This window comes from Canis aureus, chromosome 4 (assembly GCF_053574225.1).
Source record: "Canis aureus isolate CA01 chromosome 4, VMU_Caureus_v.1.0, whole genome shotgun sequence".
NCBI lineage: Eukaryota > Metazoa > Chordata > Mammalia > Carnivora > Canidae > Canis > Canis aureus.
Genome location: NC_135614.1, coordinates 5,586,532 through 5,607,073, shown reverse-complemented (window position 1 = coordinate 5,607,073; position 20,542 = coordinate 5,586,532). Strand labels below are relative to the sequence as shown.

The 20,542-nt window shown below is 36.7% G+C and overlaps 1 protein-coding gene across 1 annotated transcript in view; it reads right to left on the bottom strand.

The window, feature by feature from the left end:
• Window positions 1-20,542, bottom strand: part of LYST (lysosomal trafficking regulator) — a 183,896-nt gene that overhangs the window by 89,911 nt on the left and 73,443 nt on the right. The window contains exons 18-24 of the mRNA XM_077894418.1: window positions 18,596-18,769; window positions 17,508-17,657; window positions 12,952-13,089; window positions 8,134-8,332; window positions 5,642-5,773; window positions 2,796-3,423; window positions 1,705-1,882 (exon numbers count right to left, since the gene is read on the bottom strand). Of these exons, the coding sequence (XP_077750544.1) occupies window positions 1,705-1,882; window positions 2,796-3,423; window positions 5,642-5,773; window positions 8,134-8,332; window positions 12,952-13,089; window positions 17,508-17,657; window positions 18,596-18,769 (1,599 nt within the window). The remainder of the gene's footprint in view (window positions 1-1,704; window positions 1,883-2,795; window positions 3,424-5,641; window positions 5,774-8,133; window positions 8,333-12,951; window positions 13,090-17,507; window positions 17,658-18,595; window positions 18,770-20,542) is intronic.

Below are 20,542 nucleotides of genomic sequence, written 5' to 3'. Positions count from 1 at the left end.
TTGAGCAGAAGTACAATATTTGTGGTTTATTCTGAAGTGAAAAAAAAATTAGTCAACATTGTACTACCCTCTCTGTAAATATGTATGTGTGTGTGTGTGCATCTCCTCTAGGAGAAGTCTACCTCCATTTCTAGACCTCTTGACAAATTATTTATCCTGAGCACAGGCCTAAATTTCTACCCTTCTCTGGCATCTTAAGTACAACACGTGTAAAATCCAATTAATTATTTTCCCTCCAAACGTACATCTTTCATGGTTCCAATCTTACAGCCACAGTAGCACCATCTTCCTAGATTTCACAGCTAATCTTACTTTTGGCTTTTCCAGCCCTGATTGCCCATGTGTAATTATGAAGGTCTCTCCCCTTCATTCCAGTGAATGTCTCTCAAATTTGTGCATCCTTTGACTTCCCACCTACTTCCCCAGATCAGAACTCATCACTTCTCCCACGGACTACTGTGCTATCCTGCTAAACAGAATACTTCCACCTCTCTCTCCCCTGCAATCACTTCCTCACAGTGCTGATAGATGATTCTTCCCCAAACACACATCTATTTACTGCCCTACTTAAAAAGCTTTCTAAGTTTATAGCTTAATACCAAATATACCTTTTGCATGAAGCCTTCCCTGGCTCCCCCATCAGAATTAATTGTTTTTCCTATACTACCATTCTTCTTTATTAATGTTGTCACTGAAGCACCTACCATAAGAGGTCTTTATATTTTACTTAGTTGGGTATATGCCTTTCTCTCTCACTAGATAACCGCCTGGAATGTAGAAATTATTCTAAAGAAAATGAGAATCTTTAAAAGACCATTTCAATATTGGTTTTTTTCTAATGGAAACCATTCATATTAAACATTTATTCATTCAACACTATGCTTAGTACCTAGTGTACACTAGCACGAGATGCCCACCCTCATGGAGCTGATATGTCAGCATGGGAGACCAAAAGAAAAGCTCACAGACAGAATAAAAAGATAATTACAAGACATAACTGGGATGCTAGAATCAAAGAGGAGTCAGACACTAGAGGGAAGCTATTCTGAAAGGTGATCAGGTCCCTGAAAAGGTGACATCTGAGCAAAACCCTGAAGTTAAATGCTTAAGATTTGATACTACACTGCAGGAAAGATTTCCAATGAACTCTGTGTTCCTTGGTATGAATTGATATATGGAGGAGAGCTTAAAATTGTATGATAACATATATAAAAGTATGACTAAGAAGCAATAAAATACAGTTGGCCCTTGACCAATATGAGTGTTAGAGGTGCCAATCCCCTCCCACAGTTGAAAATCTGCATATAACTTCTGACTCCCCTAGGACTTAACTCCTAACAATCTACTGTTGATGGGAAGTCTTACCAATCACGTAAAAACAATCGATTAACACAAATTCTGTATGTTCTATGTATTCCGTGTTGTATTCTTACAATAAAGTAAGCTTGAGAAAAGAAAGCGTTAAGACAATCATGAGGAGAAAATATATTTATAGTACTCTAGTGTATTTAAAAAAAAAAAGTGTATAAGTGAACCCATGCAGTTCAAACCTGTGTTATTCAAGGGCCCACTGTATGTATCAGTTCATTGTTCCTTAGAATAAAATAAAGCTTTAGGTCTACTTTAACATACATATTCAAATTTTAAACTACGCACATGTTTACTTTTCTGAATTAAAACAACACATCTAGAGTCTGTCCTTACTTTAATAACTCCTTGTTGTATAGCAGGTGATGGGTGATTAACAAGGACTAGCAGTGTGTCTGCCTGAATGAGCTTGTCCATCACATCTTGAAGCATAACATCAGGCAAGATGAGAAGAACTCCGCTTAAGAGCTCATATAATCCACAGCATATAGGAACCAAACAGTCTTCTGTTACACTGAAACAGAGACCCCAAAAGTCTTACTAACACAATATCAGGAAGACAAGTACATGATTACCTTAAGAACTGTGAGGAGTAGTAATAATTTTAACATGTGAAACAAAAGTTCATAAAATTATGGGGCACCTGGGTGGCACAGTGGGTTAGGCATCTGCCTTCAGCTTGGGTTGTGGTCCCATGGTCCTGGGATCAAGCCCCACATCAGGTTCCCTACTCAGTGGGGTGTCTGCTTCTACCATCTGCCCTTCTCCTCTGTTCATGGTCTCTCTCTCTCTCTGTCTCTAATAAATAAATAAAATCTTTTTAAAAAGCTCATAAAATTATAAAATGTTTAACTGTGACTAAGAAATTTGCCGTCACTTTTTTCACTTTATTTAACACCAATATAGTTTAGGTACATAGTCTATTAAACACCATTCTATTCCACAGCTATGATGTGCAAGAGGGTGGTGGTCACTAGCCACTTACACTATTTAAACTATTTAAAAGGACTAAAAAATTCAGTTCTTCAGTTGCACTAGCCACTTTCAAGTGGTTAGCAGGTATACATAGCCAGTGTCTACTGTACTTCAGGGCACAGGTAAAACTTTCCCATCACCACAGAAACTCTCACTAGATATTGCTTGTTACTTATAAATATTATAGTTTCCCTGCTAAGTTTTTTTCCCTAAAAACCGTAAGAATTAAATAAACCACAAGGCATTTTTTTTCTTTAGGAGCTACTTATGGTTTAGCCTTTGGTAAAATATGGAATTCAATATTATATAGCATTCAAATAAAGAGAAAGGTAACTTTCTGTTTGTTATATATGTTGTATATGTGAAGTGACATAATGAAGACATTTCTGGAAGGTAGATATTCTTCTAAGAACAGTAAGAAAAAGGGTAGGGGCTGCAAAACACCTGAGTACCTGTGAGTACTTGCAGTTCGGCTGGAGTATGGCTCATAACCAAGAGAAAAGGCAAAGTTTTCCCAGTCATCGGTGTTCCTATCAACGAGACTTGGCCAACGTCCAACTGCTGCAGATCCATTCTGGGAAGGAAAAGCTAGCCCTAGGCTTGCAATAGTGCTGTGGCTTCGCTGGAATGAGGCCAGTCCCTTCAGGTAATCAGGTCGGCGTGGGCAGGACTCGTCCCCAGGACTGTCATCATCTAATCTGAGTTCTGCTGCCAATTCTTTATGATCGACTTTGACCCCCAGAAATCCCAATGTTCCTTTTGGGACACCATTGACAGAGGTGCGGGCTGAAAGGGCAGCTTCCATTTCACACACAGCTTTTGCAGAATCAAAGCTACTGACAAGTACATCTTCTTTTCCTTTTTTCAGAGTCTCAGAACTCGCCAGAGAATTCAGTTTCTCTGCTTGGGAAGCAGCATAATTATCTGCAATATTTTGTAACTTGTCAATACTACAACCCAAACTTCCAGTCAGTTTTTGTGGTTGCACTCGAGGTGAAGCAGTAGGAAATGCTGGTAGGCTTCTAGAACGCAGCATGTTGATGGTCATCCGTTGTGGGATAATATTGGAGGAGTTGTTTCCTGGTAAGGGTAGACAGAAAAATACTCTTTAAATCTATGAAGTGGGAACACTTGTTTTCTGCACTATCAGTCACAACCACAGCAATAACCCACTTATCCAGCAGTGTTAAAAGAATCCACATTAAAAAAAAAAAATCCACATCGGTTAATGTTCCTAGTAACTTGTGCTTAAAATTCTTCAGTGCTCAAAAGACTTTTTCTTTTAACTTTTTATTAAAATCTTCCAAAAATGTAGGTCTTTTCCTGTCTCCTTAACAAAATAATGTTGATTGAATGATTCAAAATCATAGGATTAATGGCTCCATTGTATCGAAATTAAGTGAATTAAGTGAAAATTTACTGTAGGCCAACAGTCATTAGGATGCAATTTGATGTAGTAGAAAAGTGTGGGCTTTACAATGAGATATAACTAGATTCAAGTTCTGTTAGTTAGGTGGTCTTAGGTAAATCATTAAATTATTTGAGTGTTAGTTTCTATAAATGTAAAAGGAAGGTTCAAATATCAAGTTTGCAAGGCTGCTTTAAGGATTAAGTGAGATGCTCTATTTGTGATGCTCTCAGTATAGTGTCTGGCATATAAGAGGTACTCAGTAAATGGTAGTAATATTCATACTTGTTATGATGCCTAGACTAAATGCCCCTGGACTATTCTGTCTCTCATTCTTTTTTTGTAGTCACTTCTTGATGTTGTCAGTGAGAAGCAACGGTTTTTTGACTTCTAGCTGCCCAGTTTGCTACTTTTAATACTCTATGTAAGGCAAGACCAAAAAATCACTGTCATTCTAATTGCAGGATAAAGTGAATGCTGCTCAAGGTGCGGCTTGTGAGCCAGGAGCATGGAGATCCACAAGCACAACCTGTGTGATTGTTAGAAATGCACATTCTCAGGCTCCCCCGGATCTACTGAATCAGAATGTATGAGGGAGGGGCCCAAAGTTCTGTGTTACAAGCTCTCCAGGCAATTTCTTTTGTGTGCTAGAACTTGCGTATAAATATAAATAGAAACTGGATGAACTGTTTCAGAACATAGGCTTTTTGGTAGTAGTAGCTCTGTAGCTCAGAAGTCTTCCCTAGTTATTTCTGCATTTTGGCTGGGCAAGGTCGCCAAAAGATTCTGTTCAAAAGACCTGGAAAAAAGCGGGGGAATGACTGTATTTGAAAATGTTTTAGAGTAATGTACAATGATTTTAAGAATAGATAATTCCTATAAAATTCTAAATAAAACTAGTTAAAACACATCCCTCTTCTCTAGAAGAGTGCAGCTGTCAGGAATGGAAAAGATGCACAGCCAGTTAGCAACTAGGAGATGTGTACCTATTTTTTCTCTATAAAAGTAGAGATGAGGTAGTCTGTTAAGTATGTTAGGAAGATACAAAAGTGCTATAAGCTTAAAGACTTGATACACTTGCTATGGAAATAGAAGAGGGAATTTATTTTGAACACACTAAAGAATGATAGGGCAGCATTAAAAGACCAGCTACAGTTGGAGACTCCTGTAAAGTCAGAAATTCTCTCTGGCAGCTTTCAGTGGTCTGAGGATGGTTAGATTGAGACAGGGCTGGGTTTTTTTAGGTCAGGAATGCCCAAAGGCCAAGGAAGCTGCAGGCAGTGTCAGGAAAATGACTGGTTAATGGGATCTAGGTGAGATAGGGAAAACAGGCAGAAGGGAATGTAGGATGGTGATAAAGAAACCAGAAGACAAGAGGTTGTTATCAGAGAGTAAGATACTGAAGTTTCACAGCTGGGACGTATTCTTGATGATGATGGAGTCCATGCATAGTAGTAGTAGATAAAATAGAAGGAAAGGTCTCCAGAGTTCAGGAATTCGAGCTGGAGTACTGGATGAACATTGTCTAGAACAATGTTTAGAGAGAAAGGAGAGAGTAAGCCAGACAAAGCTTTTGAAGAAAATGGTAAAATAAATCCGAAACTTCATGAAAGACAAATGACTATGATAAAAGGAGACAGTTCCAGAGCGATACAGCACATGCCTCTTCTGTTTCCTAACTCCCTGGAGTATCTCTTGTTATACTGAGTGTGAGCTACTGATCCAGAAAGTAATAAAGTGGATTCCTTAAATATAGTCTATAATTTTTGTTTAATCATCCACTTACTTGATCTATCACATATATCATACTGCTAAAACATGTACAATTTATTTATCTGCTAATATTCAGAACTATATGAGAAAGGGTTACACTGTCATCATTATGTTTACCTTCAGGTGGTGAAGCAGTAAAACCAGATGGGCTTATTACCATAAATCCAGGGCTAGGAACAGACTTTCCTCCACTGCTGGAATGTCTCAGGTACATGATTGACTGTACTTTCTCCTGAAAGATCTTGCCATCTGAAATTTTTTAAAAATTGGGATAGTAAAATTTTTAAAAGGATAAAATGAAAATATAATTTTAAAAGCAAATAATTAAATAGAAATTTTTACAAAAAGATGTTCAAAGTGAAAAAATATAGCATGTTTTATACTAATGCACATTTGCTATGTGAGTACATGCTATTCTTTCTTACATGTAAATTTTTTATACTGTTACTTGCCAAGTTAACTTTTATTTTCTTTGAATTATAACCATATTTACAGTTATTTCTACATTTCAACAGCTAACTGTTCACTCCTTGAGTAAAGGACTATGTCCTATATTTTTATATATCCCCTTAAATGTCCAATATGACTCTAAAATGGATACCTACAGCTTAATCTTCTTTTCTGAGCTTCATACTTGTAAATTCAATGGCTTGATTTCTTTTTATTTTTTAAATTTATTTATTTATTTATTTATTTATTTATTTATTTATTTATTTTCTCAACGGCTTGATTTCTTAAATGCATAACAAATGCTACAAATCTAAATCTGAATCCTCTTTCTGCCCTAAATTCAGTCCTGTTTTGTTTTCTGGTTCATTTGGCAGAAGTACCCATTTCCCAAGTAGAAGCCAGGAGCCACCCTTGGCCACTACCTTTCCATCATCCATGTGAAGTCAGTCTCCAGGTTCTGCTGACTTGATTCTGCATCTTGAGCTCCTCTTATCCCTAGCACAGTGCCATAATGGGGGCGCTTATCATGGCTCACTTGGACGTGTGTCGCAGACTTGTAAACGGTATCTACAATGGGCATCGGTCACCCTCAAATCCAAGCTTTCAGAATTCTATCAAATGTCAACCCCTGCTAAGAACCCTCTAGTGGCTCTCTGCTGCCTCCTTCCCACTCTGGATAAAGCCTAACTTCCCCTTTGTAAGAATCTCCGTGATCTCCCTTCAGATTCCTTCCAGCCTTTCCTCATGACACTTCTGTAGCACCTATTTCTCACAGCTCCCAAGCAAGCTGTTTGCTTTGTTTGGAAGCCCCCTCCCTTCAACTCCTACTCAATGTTTAAGCCTCAGAGCAGGCAGGCATCACCTCCTCCAGGAAACACCTCTTCTCCGTGCTCTATGCTACCAGAAACAAACAAACAAACAAACAAACAAACAAAAAAAAACAAACAAAAAACCATCACTGTCCTTTCCACACGATGTCATTACCTGTTTATGTCTCTTTCCCCTCAAATAGGTTGTAAGCTTAGTATGGGAATGGACACATTTTATTCACCTTTGCAACAACCCTGTTTCCAGAGTCCTGACAGAACTTTATTTACTAAACGTGCTGAATCTAACACAAAGTCATGTTGTCTGTTTGCATTTGGATTTTTACTGCTGTTGAATCATTTTATTCATTTATTACATTCCTAAATGGATGTTTTACAAGTTTTCCTCTCCAAACTTACTATCTAGTTTTCTCAGAAGTATATTCATGCTTGCTTTCTTGCCACATTACATTTTCCTTGTTCTTTTTGAATTCTGATTTTTCCATCTTTCTTTATACTAATTATTCTTTCTTATAGTTCTATCCTTAGCTTCCTTTTTTCTTTACTCTCTCTCTATACCTTTCTTCGGTGGTCTCATCTAGTCTCAGAGCTTCAACTCACTTCTACATGGGAGATTCTCCTTCTTGAATTTTATTGCAGTAATTTACTTACATATTTCTTTGCTCAAAACAAACACAACAAAACCAAATCCTTTAGTGATCTCTAAATAGAATGTAAGTTCAAATTCTCTGGCCTCACCTTCAAGAATCCATTTAATATGACATCAGGGGAAAAAATAAATAAGTGGTGGTCCCAAACTATGTTTATGGTTTTGTTTATGGTATCACTGATCCTTTAAAGAGCCCACATACTTGAGTAAAATTCATTATTCTTTATTTTCTCTATTTTTTTTCTCTCTTTAAGTCATTCTCTTCACCTGGAGTGCTAATTTTCTAATATACATCTCAAATTTACCTAAATTATTCAATGCCCATGTCATATATAGGATCTATTAAATCTTCCCTCTCCATAGTGGCCTGATGAAACCCTCACTCTTCTAAAATCAAGTAGTTCTTCTTTTGTATCTACTATTAGGTACTTGCCAGATATTGCTTTTTACTATAGATATTTGGGTATTTGACTCCTCTCTCCTCTCAGCAATAAAGCTCTCTGAAGGCAGAGACTGTGTCTGGTTCATTCTATATTCCTTTGCCCTGTTCCAACCCCACTGTGTGATTAGGATAGTTCTTAGCATACAGAAGCCAATGAATATCAGACAAATGTGGATTGGGTGGGAAGAAAAATAATTAAAACTGAGATAGCCAAAATCTAACAAAATATGATTATACCTACCTATGTGCAAAGAAAAGTAGAAATTTGTGGGGTTGTGACAAACGTAAGTATTAGTAGGAGGGTGAACTGCTAAAAGGAAATTGAAGATAATTGTCAATAATTCCAAATCTGGAGGAGATCCAAGGACTTCTGCTATAATTTTCACAAATGAGTTACAAACCTCTCGGGGCATGGATGTAAGCTGCCCCTCTTTGTGTTCCTGAAAAAATAAAAAAACTCTTTAGATTTAAAGAGAACTGCCAACTAACATTTTCCATTTAAGCAATAGATTCCTTTTAAGACAGAATTACGTTGGTTTACTACTCTAGTCTGATCATATTTACCACTAAACTGAGTTGCAACTTCCCCATTCAATATATCCTGCCATTAAAAAATTCATTAAAACCAACAGCAACTTACTCTCAGTCCATTTATCTTAATTAACAGGGCAAAGTTATATTACGGTGCTCATGAGCATGGCTCTGAAGCCAAACCACCTAGCTTTGCATTCTGGCCTCTCCAATCATTATCTGTGTGATTTGGGGCATATTTAATACCTCAATGCCTCAGTTCAGTAATATGGGAATGGTCATGTTACTTCCTATGGCCGTCATAAAGATTAAATGACAGAAACTCTTGGAAGAGCACCTCACATTTAGTAAGTCCCATATAAATGTTAGCTAATAGTTGTACTACCACGATGACTATCCCTACTTCTGTCCTACTATGATGGGATCACAAGGAGAAATTCCTGATAGACCAAACTGATTACATTACTACAATGTGTGCCAGTTTACAAACCACTTTCTCATAACCGCTCTGAGAGGTTTTATTCTTCATTTCTAGAATGTGAAGCTCAAAGTGATTATATGACTAACTTAAACCACACAGAAAATATGTAAATAGTTCAGACCTCTGATTCTTCTCTACTGTGTCATCGATTGCCTGGTATAAGAAGACCTGGCAGAGTGCCAAGCAACTACTAAAAATAAAGACAGGTATAAATAAATAATTTATATTCTCCAACTGTAGCAGTCACCCTCTAGATCAAGACCAAGGGGGTACACTTCCTCATCTTCCCTCTCCCTGTACATGTGATACATCCAAAAAATGATACATCTCTGCACCCACTTTTCTTTATTTACTCTTTTGTAATTGCTGAATTAGAAAACTTAAAATCTAGATGTTAACTTTGAAACCTCAGATTTAAGAAGAGATCACTGACTCTACAGAAGAACCAAAACCCCTCCACCAAGATTTTCATTAGTGCCAAGTGGTCAAGCCAAGCCAAGCCAGGCACATAGGTCTTCTGATTTTCAAGTCAGTGCTACTTCTGCCATAGCCATCTGCCCTTTTTCTGAATTAGGCACCTGGTGCCTTCCACTTCCCAGGTCACTACTGCAGTCATTCATTCCTATGTCCATCCCAGGCCATGTTTCCTCAATCTTGTCTTTTCCACTGACCCCTTACAAATAGTCACTAGTATCCTATTTCATTAAAAAAAACAAAAAACAAAAAACAAAAAATCCTTTGGGACACCTGGGTGGCTCAGTCAGTTAAATGTCCGACTCTTGGGCAGCCCGGGTGGCTCAGAGGTTTAGTGCAGCCTTCAGCCCAGGGCGTGATCCTGGAGACCTGGGATCAAGTCCCACATCGGGCTCCCTGCATGGAGCCTGCTTCTCCCTCTGCCTGTGTCCAGTTCTCTCTCTCTCTTTCTCTCTCTCTCTCTGTGTCTCTCATGAATAAATAAATAAAATCTTTAAAAAAAAATAAAAAAAATAAATGTCCGACTCTTGATTTTGGCTCATGATCTCAGGGTTGTGAGATCAAGCTCTGAGTTGGGCTCTGTGCTGGGCATGCAAGCTGCTTAAGAGCCTCTCTCCCTCTCCTTCTACCCTTCCCCCAGTCTATTAAAAAAAATCCCTTAACTTGAACTTTGGGAACCTTTTATTAACTGTTTCTTTTACCCTTCACTCCTAGACTTTCTAATCATTATTTATTCTCACTGCTTCCAATGAGTCCACCACACGTGCTGTCTAAAGTCCTTAAAACCAGGATCCCTGGGTGGCACAGCGGTTTAGCGCCTGCCTTTGGCCCAGGGCGTGATCCTGGAGACCCGGGATCAAATCCCATGTCGGGCTCCCGGTGCATGGAGCCTGCTTCTCCCTCTGTCTATGTCTCTGCCTCTCTCTCTCTCTCTCTCTCTCTGTGTGACTATCATAAATAAATAAAAATTATAAAAAAAAAATAAAGTCCTTAAAACCTAGTTCTTGCCTTCATTCTACTGAAATCTTGAGTCATTAAGAATTTCTATCAGTGACCCTTTCTTTACCTGTCCACATTTTCTTTGAACTTTCCACATTATTTGGTTCCCTCTCTGCCCACCCTTGGTTTCCTGGTTCTTCTCTTAGCTCTTTGACTACTCTTTCTACATCTTTCAATAGCTCCTTTTTCCTGTTTCACACCTGAAAATGGATATTTCCAGAGGTACAAGCCACAGCCCTCTATGATCCTTCCACTACATTGTTTATCCTGTAGTGCTTATCCATCCCCGTGGCTTCACTGTGACATCAATGCAGACAGTTCCCCATCTGTCCCTCCCATCCCTCTCCCCAGTTCTAATCTTGCATATCTAGGTGCCTAGTGGTCACAGCTGCTGAACGTCCCACTGTAATCTCTGATGCACAATGGATAAGCTATACAACTTGCATGTTCAATTCCTTCTTTGATGATGCTATCATTCTTCTAGTCTCCCAGCTGGAAATTCTCTATTATATATTTCATTTCTCCTGCAGCTCCTATTTAGACAGGATCAAGCCCTTTTAATTCTCCTTATAATCTTCTTTATATTTGTTCCCTTTCTTTTACACTCTATTTTCATCACTTGAGTTCAGGTTCTTTATACTGTACTCATGAACTAATGAAACTGCCCCATGTCCAATATACTACCAATTTATCAATCTTTCTTAAATAATCTGAGATACCATAAAAGCAACAATTAGGTTCATTTCTTTATATAATTCCTACAATACCTACCATAAAACTATTCTTAATAGCTGTTTATTTGGTAATGGGCTCTTTCAATGAAGAAGGATGAAGAGATATACTTTTTAGGAAAAGGAACTGGTACCTCAATTTCTCTAGCATTTTTATAAATAAATGAAAATGAGAATATATATAGAAATCTCCAGGTTTACAAGTGTTACTCTGCTGACATGGAAAGACTAAAAGAGAACTTCACACTGTCTTGTGAACTTTTTGAAAATTGGTCAGCAAGTTTCAAAATGGATATACAAAGAAACTGATTTAGAGAAAAAATGCTATATAAATGTTACATAAACCATTCCACAAGCTAAGGGCCTCAGAGCTCACTGTATTGTATTCCTGAAGACAACAGTCTAATTTAATTTACTATAGGGCCCAAAAAAGGCAATACAATGTTTTTTGTTTTTTTAAAGAATTCATTCATCCAACAAATATTTATTAGATACCTGTATGTGCCAGTGTGATCAAGAAAAAACATTATCCCTGCCCTCAGCAGATTTACAGAGGGAAACAAATCATAATTTTATAAATGATGTGATACTAGGAAATGGAGATATGTGGAGCTAGTGGAGGAAGGGGAAGGGTTACTTTAAAATGCATAGAGATAGGAGGGCTTCTCTCAGGAAGTAAATTTAAAGTGGACGTATGAAGGATAAGCAGGAGGTAGCCAGATGGAAAGAACAGGATTAATAACTTCTCAGTCAGAAAAAATATTATGTGTCCTGAGGAGTGAAAAGAACTCACTGTTTAGGAAAAGAAAATAAGCCAGGGGGCCGCAGTGGCATGAAATGAGGCTGGCATGGTCACCAGGGCATATAGGCTTTCTTTAGGTATAGTCACAGATTCTGGATTTTATTCCAAGTACAATGGGAAGGCCTTGGTGTTATTCAAACAAAGGAATTAAAAACATAAATATTAATGCTCCCAGGGAACATCTGAACTTCTCTGACTTGATAAAGTTCTACTAGATGCCTCACTGAAAAAACAGACGACCTTGAAAAATATTCTCATATGCCAACCAAGGTTGTAAAAGAATATTGGTGAAGGCAGAGCTAAAAAATTAACTAGAAGCCAGGCCATAGCACAGACACTACTGGTGAGGTGCCATTTTTTAATATAACATTTAAAAAATTTTTTTTATTTATTTATTCATGAGAGACACAGAGAGAGAGAGAGAGGCGCAGACACAGGCAGAGGGAGAAGCAGGCTCCATTCCATGCAGGGAGCCTGACATGGTGGGACTTGATCCCGGGTCTCCAGGACCACACCCTGGGCTGAAAGTGGCCTTAAACCGCTGAGCCACCAGGGCTGCCCTTAACATAACATTTTGGATATATTTTCTATACGCTAATTCTAGTGCATATAATAGATCTTTGGCAAATATATGCTTATTAAGACAAAATATATTTGCTTGTTATTTAAGGAATGTGGAATGAGTTTCAGTTAGCAATAATCATGTGTCAGTTAAACTTTACTGGCCACCATACTACTACTGTGCAAAGCTTTGCTATTGTTGATATTTAAGAGATTACAAAATTATTATTATAACCCAGCATAAAGAGGCATTGTAGGTATACAATAGTTGTTGTTCTTTTGTAATTGAGCTATGAATGACAGTATGAAGGTCAAGCTGTAGGAGGCAGGAGTTGAGAAGAAAGAATCTGGGAGATTAGGGAAGATGGAGAAGACAAAAACTCCACTGAAAGTCCCACAAAAATCTGAGTTCACGGCACTGAGTTGTTAAACAAATAACTGTGGAAAATATCTCCCAAAGTAAAGTTACATGAAAAGTACCTGCAAAACCTGACATGTGAGTAGAAAGTGATGGACCACTCGGGCTTTCAGTAATTGCTTAATATTAAAGACCTGCTGGTGGTGATCTGCTCTGATGAGGACTTCGAGAGCCGCCAGCAGTGTTTCCCAAGCTCCTTGCTGAGAAAATAAAACACACACAAATCAGCACATGGTTCCTAAAAGACATGTTACCTGCTTTTTAGAAGACATAAAGCAATCTAACATTGTGGGTATATTCATGGCCAAAGATTAAATTCATCTGAAAAAGTAAATCTTAAAATTTACTCCACACTAATGTTTTTTGTCAATAACTCATTTCTAAAAACTTATGTTGAATGCAATATTGTATTAGGTGCTTTGGTACATTAATGTATCAAATATTTTATAATGTATAGTATTTTCAATAGATGAATTATCTTGAGGAATTTATTTGATACAAACACCTGTTATCAACATAATTGCTTACAAATTGTTTTCAGAGCCTTATTAAAAATGCATAAACTTCTATTAAAAATGCATAAACTTCTATATGTATATAGCATTTAATTAAATTATTTTAGAAAAGATTGTACTAAACTGAAAAAAACTCACTGACAATGAGAAAATTCTGCATTTTGGGATTGATTTACTTTTAAGTCCAAATAACAGAATTCTGTGCATAATTACTGTGTATCTTCAGACTTCCTTTTAAGGTGCCTTAAAAATGATTTTCCCATGTGGAATCAATCTTAAATTACCCTTAATAATGGAGAAGGGGGAATCTTCTATAGATAACTAATACTGAAAAATAATCTTTGCCTCATTTTATTATTCCAAATGACCTATCAGCAAAGCTATTCACAAAAGACAAAATTAACTGGCTTGGGCTGCAGGTCTTCCTATTTCTCCTTGGAAGGTAATGAACAATGAAAAGGCCAGGGAACTGACAGACTTAATCATACTATTACACCCAAGGTCTTTCTCTTCATAAGGTAGGGGTCAAGATGCCCTAGAAGAACAAGGCATATGAGAAATGGAGCACAAGGCAGCCCAAGTATGAAAACTTGATTCAGGTATGAAAAAGAGTACCAAACAGAATAGTGGCAAAGTAAAGAAATGACTGAAAACAGAAGACAAACTCAGTTAAAAATTATTAGGAGAGAAAATCTTATTTCGAACTCACAGAAGTACTTGTGTGTAACACTACTGAATTCAACAAAAAATGTTTTGTTTTTAATCAACAACCCCAAAGTAGTATCCTCTTTTGAAATACTAAAACGACTGTTGACCAGTTAGGTTCGATCTTCCAATCTACAACTGAGCTGTTTACTATACACTTATATTTATACTGCCTTTGTTTGTTTACATCTGCTATAACTGTACATTTTCTTTTTCTTCATGCAACATTACTCATATTTTTGTGCATACACATGTATGGTTATTTTTTATTCTAAAAGAGAGAGTTTATTCAGAATGAGAAAAGAAATAACGACAAACTAAAAAGTTTTAGAAATTGATAAGCACCATAAAGTCCAGAAGAAGCAATAGTTCAGTTAGCTGCCTAACACAATACTATAATATCTTCCCCCATGTGTGGCTGCATATTCTTTAATTGCTTTTTTTTTCTTTTGAAGCATAATTGACATATAATATTATATTTATTTCAGGTATACCACACTTAGTGAGATTCAATATTTATACACATTATGGAGTGTAGAAATCACAAGAAATGCAGTTATCATCTGTCACTATATAAAGTTGTTTATACCATATTATCAACTATATTCCCTATGTTGTATCTTATATCCCCATGGCTTATTTATTTTACAACTGGAAGATTATACTTTTTTTTAAAAAAAGATTTTATTTATTTATTCATGAGAGACAGAGAGAGAGACAGAGAGAGAGAGAGAGAGACAGAGAGGCAGAGACATAGGCAGAGGGAGAAGCAGGCTCCTCACAGGGAGCCTAATGTGGGACTTGATCCCTGGACTCCGGGATCACGCCCTCAGCCAAAGACAGACACTCAACCACTGAGCCAACCAGATGTCCCAAGATTAAACTTTCTTTTTAATTATTTTTTTAGAATTTTTTAAAAGATTTTATTTATTTATTCATGATAGACACAGAGAGAGAGAGAAAGAGAGAGGGGCAGAGACACAGGCAGAGGGAGAAGCAGGCTCCATGCCAGGAGCCCGATGCAGGACTCGATCCTGGGTCTCCAGGATCATGCCCTGGGCCAAAGGCAGGTGCTAAACTGCCAAGCCACCCAGGGATCCCCCAAGATTATACTTTCATATAACAATACATTTTACAAATAGAAGAATAGAAAAATAATTCTGTCTTTCCTCTAGCATGCTTGATCAAAATTTATCTTTATTAATAATAGATTACAAAGGTTTCTTTCAGCATATCTCAACTCATTTTAATAATGAGTAAATTTTCAGGGAGTATTGCCAAATTTAGGAATAACTGATTTTTTAAAAAATCTGAAAGGTATATACTTTGGTCTTTATGTTTGATGGTAATGTTGCTATATCTAACTCTAGATAATCTATAGTCTACACTAGAACTAAGAAGTTTATATGAGCCCATACCATGAAGATTGTTTAAAACTAGGGCATGGGGCACCTGGGTGGCTCAGCTGAGTGTCCAACTCTTATCTTGGCTCAGGTCTTGATCTCAGAGTTCAAGCCATGCAACGTGCTCCATCCTAAGCATGGAGCCCACTTAAAAAAAATAAATAAACAACCTCTTGCCCCCCAGAAAAACTAGGGCAGAAAGGAAATAGCCTGTATCCATTCCCTGGCTGAGACCAGTGCATCCACCCAGTTGGGTTGAGATGCTGTGCCTAAGATCAACCATGTTCCTCAACTTATGCCTATAATGAAGCCAAGATTTCATAGCCTTGCCCTAATTCAGCTCTATGACTCGTGGGCAACTTGACTGCCCTACTCAGAAGTGTATACATTTTTCCCTCTCCTTGACTTGACTGTCTAGTAAGTCTCTAGACTAAGACTCTAGTCTAAGAGTCTCTGGACTCTTAGCAGAATCCCTTTTGAGATTTATGGTAAATGCAAATCCTCACTTGATTTGAATGAGCCCCATGTTCTCTAGCCTGCTCTAGCTATTTCTAGTACTACTTTAGCTATATCCAGTTATCCTAAGTTCTGATCCTAATCTTCCAGCTCAGCATTACCATGGATGTTCAAAAACCTGCACAGAAAATAATCTCCACATTGCCATTTATAATTAACATTACACCAAAGTAGTAAGTTTGTTCTCTTCTCCAGAAGAATGATGAGATGAATATTTAAAAGCACATATCTGTCTGTGCAGCAAAGGAAACAACCAACCTATGGAATGGTTGAACATATGGAATGGGAGAAAACATATGCAAACACATATCAGATGAGGGATTAACATCTAGAATATATTGAGGACTTCTACAAATCAATAACAAAAAAAATTAATCCATTTTAAAAATGGGCAAAGAACTTGAACAGACATTTCTCCAAAGAAAATATACAAATGGCCAACAAGTATATGAAAAGATGCTCATCATCACAAAATATTGGGGAGATGCAAATCAAAATCACAATAGAATATCACTTCATACCCAATAGATAGCCACTATCAGAAAACCAGAAAATAACAATTGTTGGCAAGGATGTGGAGAAATTAGAATCCTTATACCTTATACAATGTGGGATTATAAAATGGTGGAGTTCTTATGGAAAATAGTGTAGAGGTTCCTTAAAAAATTAAAAATAGAATTACTATGATTCAACAATCCCACTTCTGGGTATATATATCCAAAAGAATTGAAAATAGGACCTCAAGGAAGCATTTACATATTCATGTCCATTACAGTGCTATTCACAACATCCATATCTAGAAGCAACCTAAATATCTATTGATAGAAGAAAGGATAAAGGAAATGTGGTATATACACACAATGGGTATTATTTAGTGTTACAAAAGAAAGAAATCTTGTCATTTACTACAACACAAACAAACATTGAGGACATATACTAAGTGAAATAAGCCAATCACAAAGACAAATACTGAATGATTACACTTCTATGACATATCTAAAGTAATCAAACTCATAGAAACAGAAAGTAGTATGTGGTTGCCAGGGACTGCGGAGTGACGGGGTAGGAGAAATAGGGGGAATTGTTCAATGGGTATAGTTTCAGGAAAGCAAGATGAAAATGTTCTAGATATCTGCTGTACAACAGAGTGTATATAGTTAGTACTATATTGTACACTTAAAAATTGTTAAGAGGGTAATTTATGTCATATGTTTTTTACCATTAAAAATAAAAAGCACATGGGGGCATCTAGGTGGCTCAGTTGGTTCAGCAACCAACTCTTGATTTTGGCTCAAGTCGTGATCTCAGTCAGGGTCATGAGAGTAAGCCCCATGTCTGGCTATGGACTCAGCAAGAAGTCTGCTTAGATTCTCTCCATCCCCCCTCCCTCTGCCTCTACTACCACTCACACATGCACGCACACTTTCTCTCTTTCTCCGATAAATAAATAAATCTTAAAAAATAAATAAAAGCACATGCCTTGGCTTTATTCCATATCTTCCAGTCAAGCAACAGCTCCTCTAGCAGTTTAACATCTTGGATTATAGCATTAGACTCTACATCCAACTTAAACTCTCCATTCTCATCGACATGAATAATATCTTCATCACAGCAACCTTCAAGAAGTGTCTATGGAAAATTAGCATTAATACAGGATGCGTTAATAATTGATTAATCCAAAAATTCAACAGAAACGTTAAGCTTTCAATCTTAGCAGTCATTACATTAAATTCAAAGGAAAATTAGTGATAATTCAACATTTCACAAAGTATCTTTAATTTGTTTTGCAAAACAATTCAAATTAGAAAAATACAAACTTCCAAATATTTGTAAATGACTATTCAGTAATATAGGTGAAATAAACATTTTATTTTTTATTTTTATTTATTTTTATATTCTTATTTTTTAAGTTCAATGAATATGTTAGACTTTAAACACTTTTTCCAAAAAAGTACTAAAGATTCATGCCATAAATGTAACAGTTTAAGGGAGTTGGGGATTGAAGGGACGGGTGGAGACATAGTCTTTTGCCTTACTACTAGTACCCTCAGAGACAAATAGTTTCACAACATTACCAAATGCTCTTAGTTATAAAAGTATTTTAAATATATGATGATAGCTGGATCAAAATAAAAACTAATACAGCTTTGGAAAACTAACTCTCTTGCAGCATTGCCTACTGGAAGTGGCATAGTAGTAGGTGTCAAGAGAACGGAGTTATCTTCCATAAGGGGGAGCTGAGGCAAAAAAACAGTGTCTCTGTGGGTCTTAATCTCATCAATCTATGGAATGAGGGGCCAGCTCTAAGACACAGCTCCAGTTTATCCAGATCCAAAATTTTTTTCTTACTCTTCTAAAATGCTTTAAACAAGAAAAAATGTAATTATGTAAATGATGAAGAAAACCAGAAGTGTTTAATACACAACAGTGTATCAAATATACACTGTTGAGTTTCCTTCGTTTTCTTCAGGAATAACTGAAACATAAAAGTTTATTGTTGGAAGACTAGTGAAGAAAGAAGTATCATTGCATATGAAACTGTAAGAATAAATATTATGAGGACATACCTTCAAAACATGAAAGCCAACAATGCATTTTTGTTTAATCAACACCTGATGAATCATAGAAAGTCCATTACAATTTTCTAATTCATGTATTCTCTGTTGGTTGTATTTAGTTAATGAGAGTATAACTCTCAGTGCTAATGCTTGGGTTTCTTCACAGCTACTGAGTTCCACAACCTAAAAAAATATTTTTTTTAACTTATTAAAAAAAAATTAACATGTATGATTATTGACTATTATATAACATCTATCAGTTTTATTTGAAAGCTATTTTTTTGCTCACACTTTGCTTGTCATTAAGCATTATAAACAAAAATGAAAGACATAAATCCCATGATCCTTAGTCTCTTAAATATACTATAAATGAACTGAAATAACATTTAAAACTGTATAAGTCAGTAGCATTTCATTAGTGATCTGAAATGCCAGCAAAATGCCTCAGGTTTTTTATTGGTCCATCAACAAATCAACTCTACATTACATGCTATGGAAGATAGCAAAGAAGTAAAAGGCATGATACTTGCCCCCAATGGGGCCTACTATCTAGTCAAAAGATAAGTTTTATGTATGAAAACCATAGATTTGCCCTGTACTTCAATTAAACCAATGCTTTCTGACCACTGCTATATATGAGAAACATACACCTTATTATCATGATTACAGACAAAAAAGAATGAGATATGAATGTCATAAGGGCACAGAAACTATTTCTGACTCTACTTTGCTTAGGTTAGGGAAGCCTAAATGGAGAGAAGATGGTCTGGAAAGACAGTAAAACACTAGAAAGTAGGAATGGCAGGTAGCTGGGAGCAAGAGACTGTAGAAGGTTAAGGGTTTATTTTTATTTTTATTTTTTTTAAAGATTTTATTTATTTATTCATGAGAGACACACACAGAGAGGCAGAGACATAGGCAGAGGGAGAAACAGGCTCCCCATGGGGAGCCCAAAATGGGACTCATCCCAGGACCCCAGGGTCACAACCTGAGCCAAAGGCAAACACTCAATCACTGAGCCACCCAGGTGTCGTAGGGTAAGGGTCTAAAGCTAGAAGTTCCTGGTACAGCTAGGAGGCTGCAGGTTGCCTATTTGACTGATTCAGATCAAAATGCAGGCTATGTATGCAAGGTTTTTAAGGACCAAATTTTATTTTTGTAGGGGAGGAGGAAAAATAGTGAAGAAAGTTTATAAGTTTTTTTTTGTTTTTGTTTTTTGTTTTTTATTTTAGAGTGATCCCCAGACCAACAGCATCAGCATTACCTGGGAACTTTCTCTCTCTCTTTTTTTTTTTTTTTAATTTTTATTTATTTATGAAAGTCACACAAAGAGAGAGAGAGAGGCAGAGACACAGGCAGAGGGAGAAGCAGGCTCCATGCACCGGGAGCCCGACGTGGGATTCGATCCCGGGTCTCCAGGATCGTGCCCTGGGCCAAAGGCAGGTGCCAAACCGCTGCGCCACCCAGGGATCCCGAAAGTTTATAAGTTTTAAGCATGACAACATACTTTAGAAGTCTTATTGGAAAGATCCTAAATGTTGGCAAAATAAAATATTAATCATTGTCTCTAGGATCTAGTCACTGTGTAATAGTAATCATAACAAAATTACATTCAGTAACAAAATGTATATTTTGAAATTATACAAAGCTATAACAGTTGATTACAAAATGTTGATAAGGAGTTAGACAAAGAGCTTTTAATTTTAAAATACTATGGGAAAATTAACTAGATATTGGATGCAAAAAAAATTGAAAAAGGAAGAAGAAAAAAGAAAAACAGCTTAGAGTATGGCAAATCAATGCTGACAAAATATTTATAAGAACAGTAATGGTAGTATCAGACACTGATGCACCCCTTGCTGCAAAATCAATCAAAAGTGGTCGTCCAATTGAAGAAAGCAAGCCAGTTAGGAAGACTGAAAATTTGAGAATGCTGCAGAAATTACACTTAGGAAT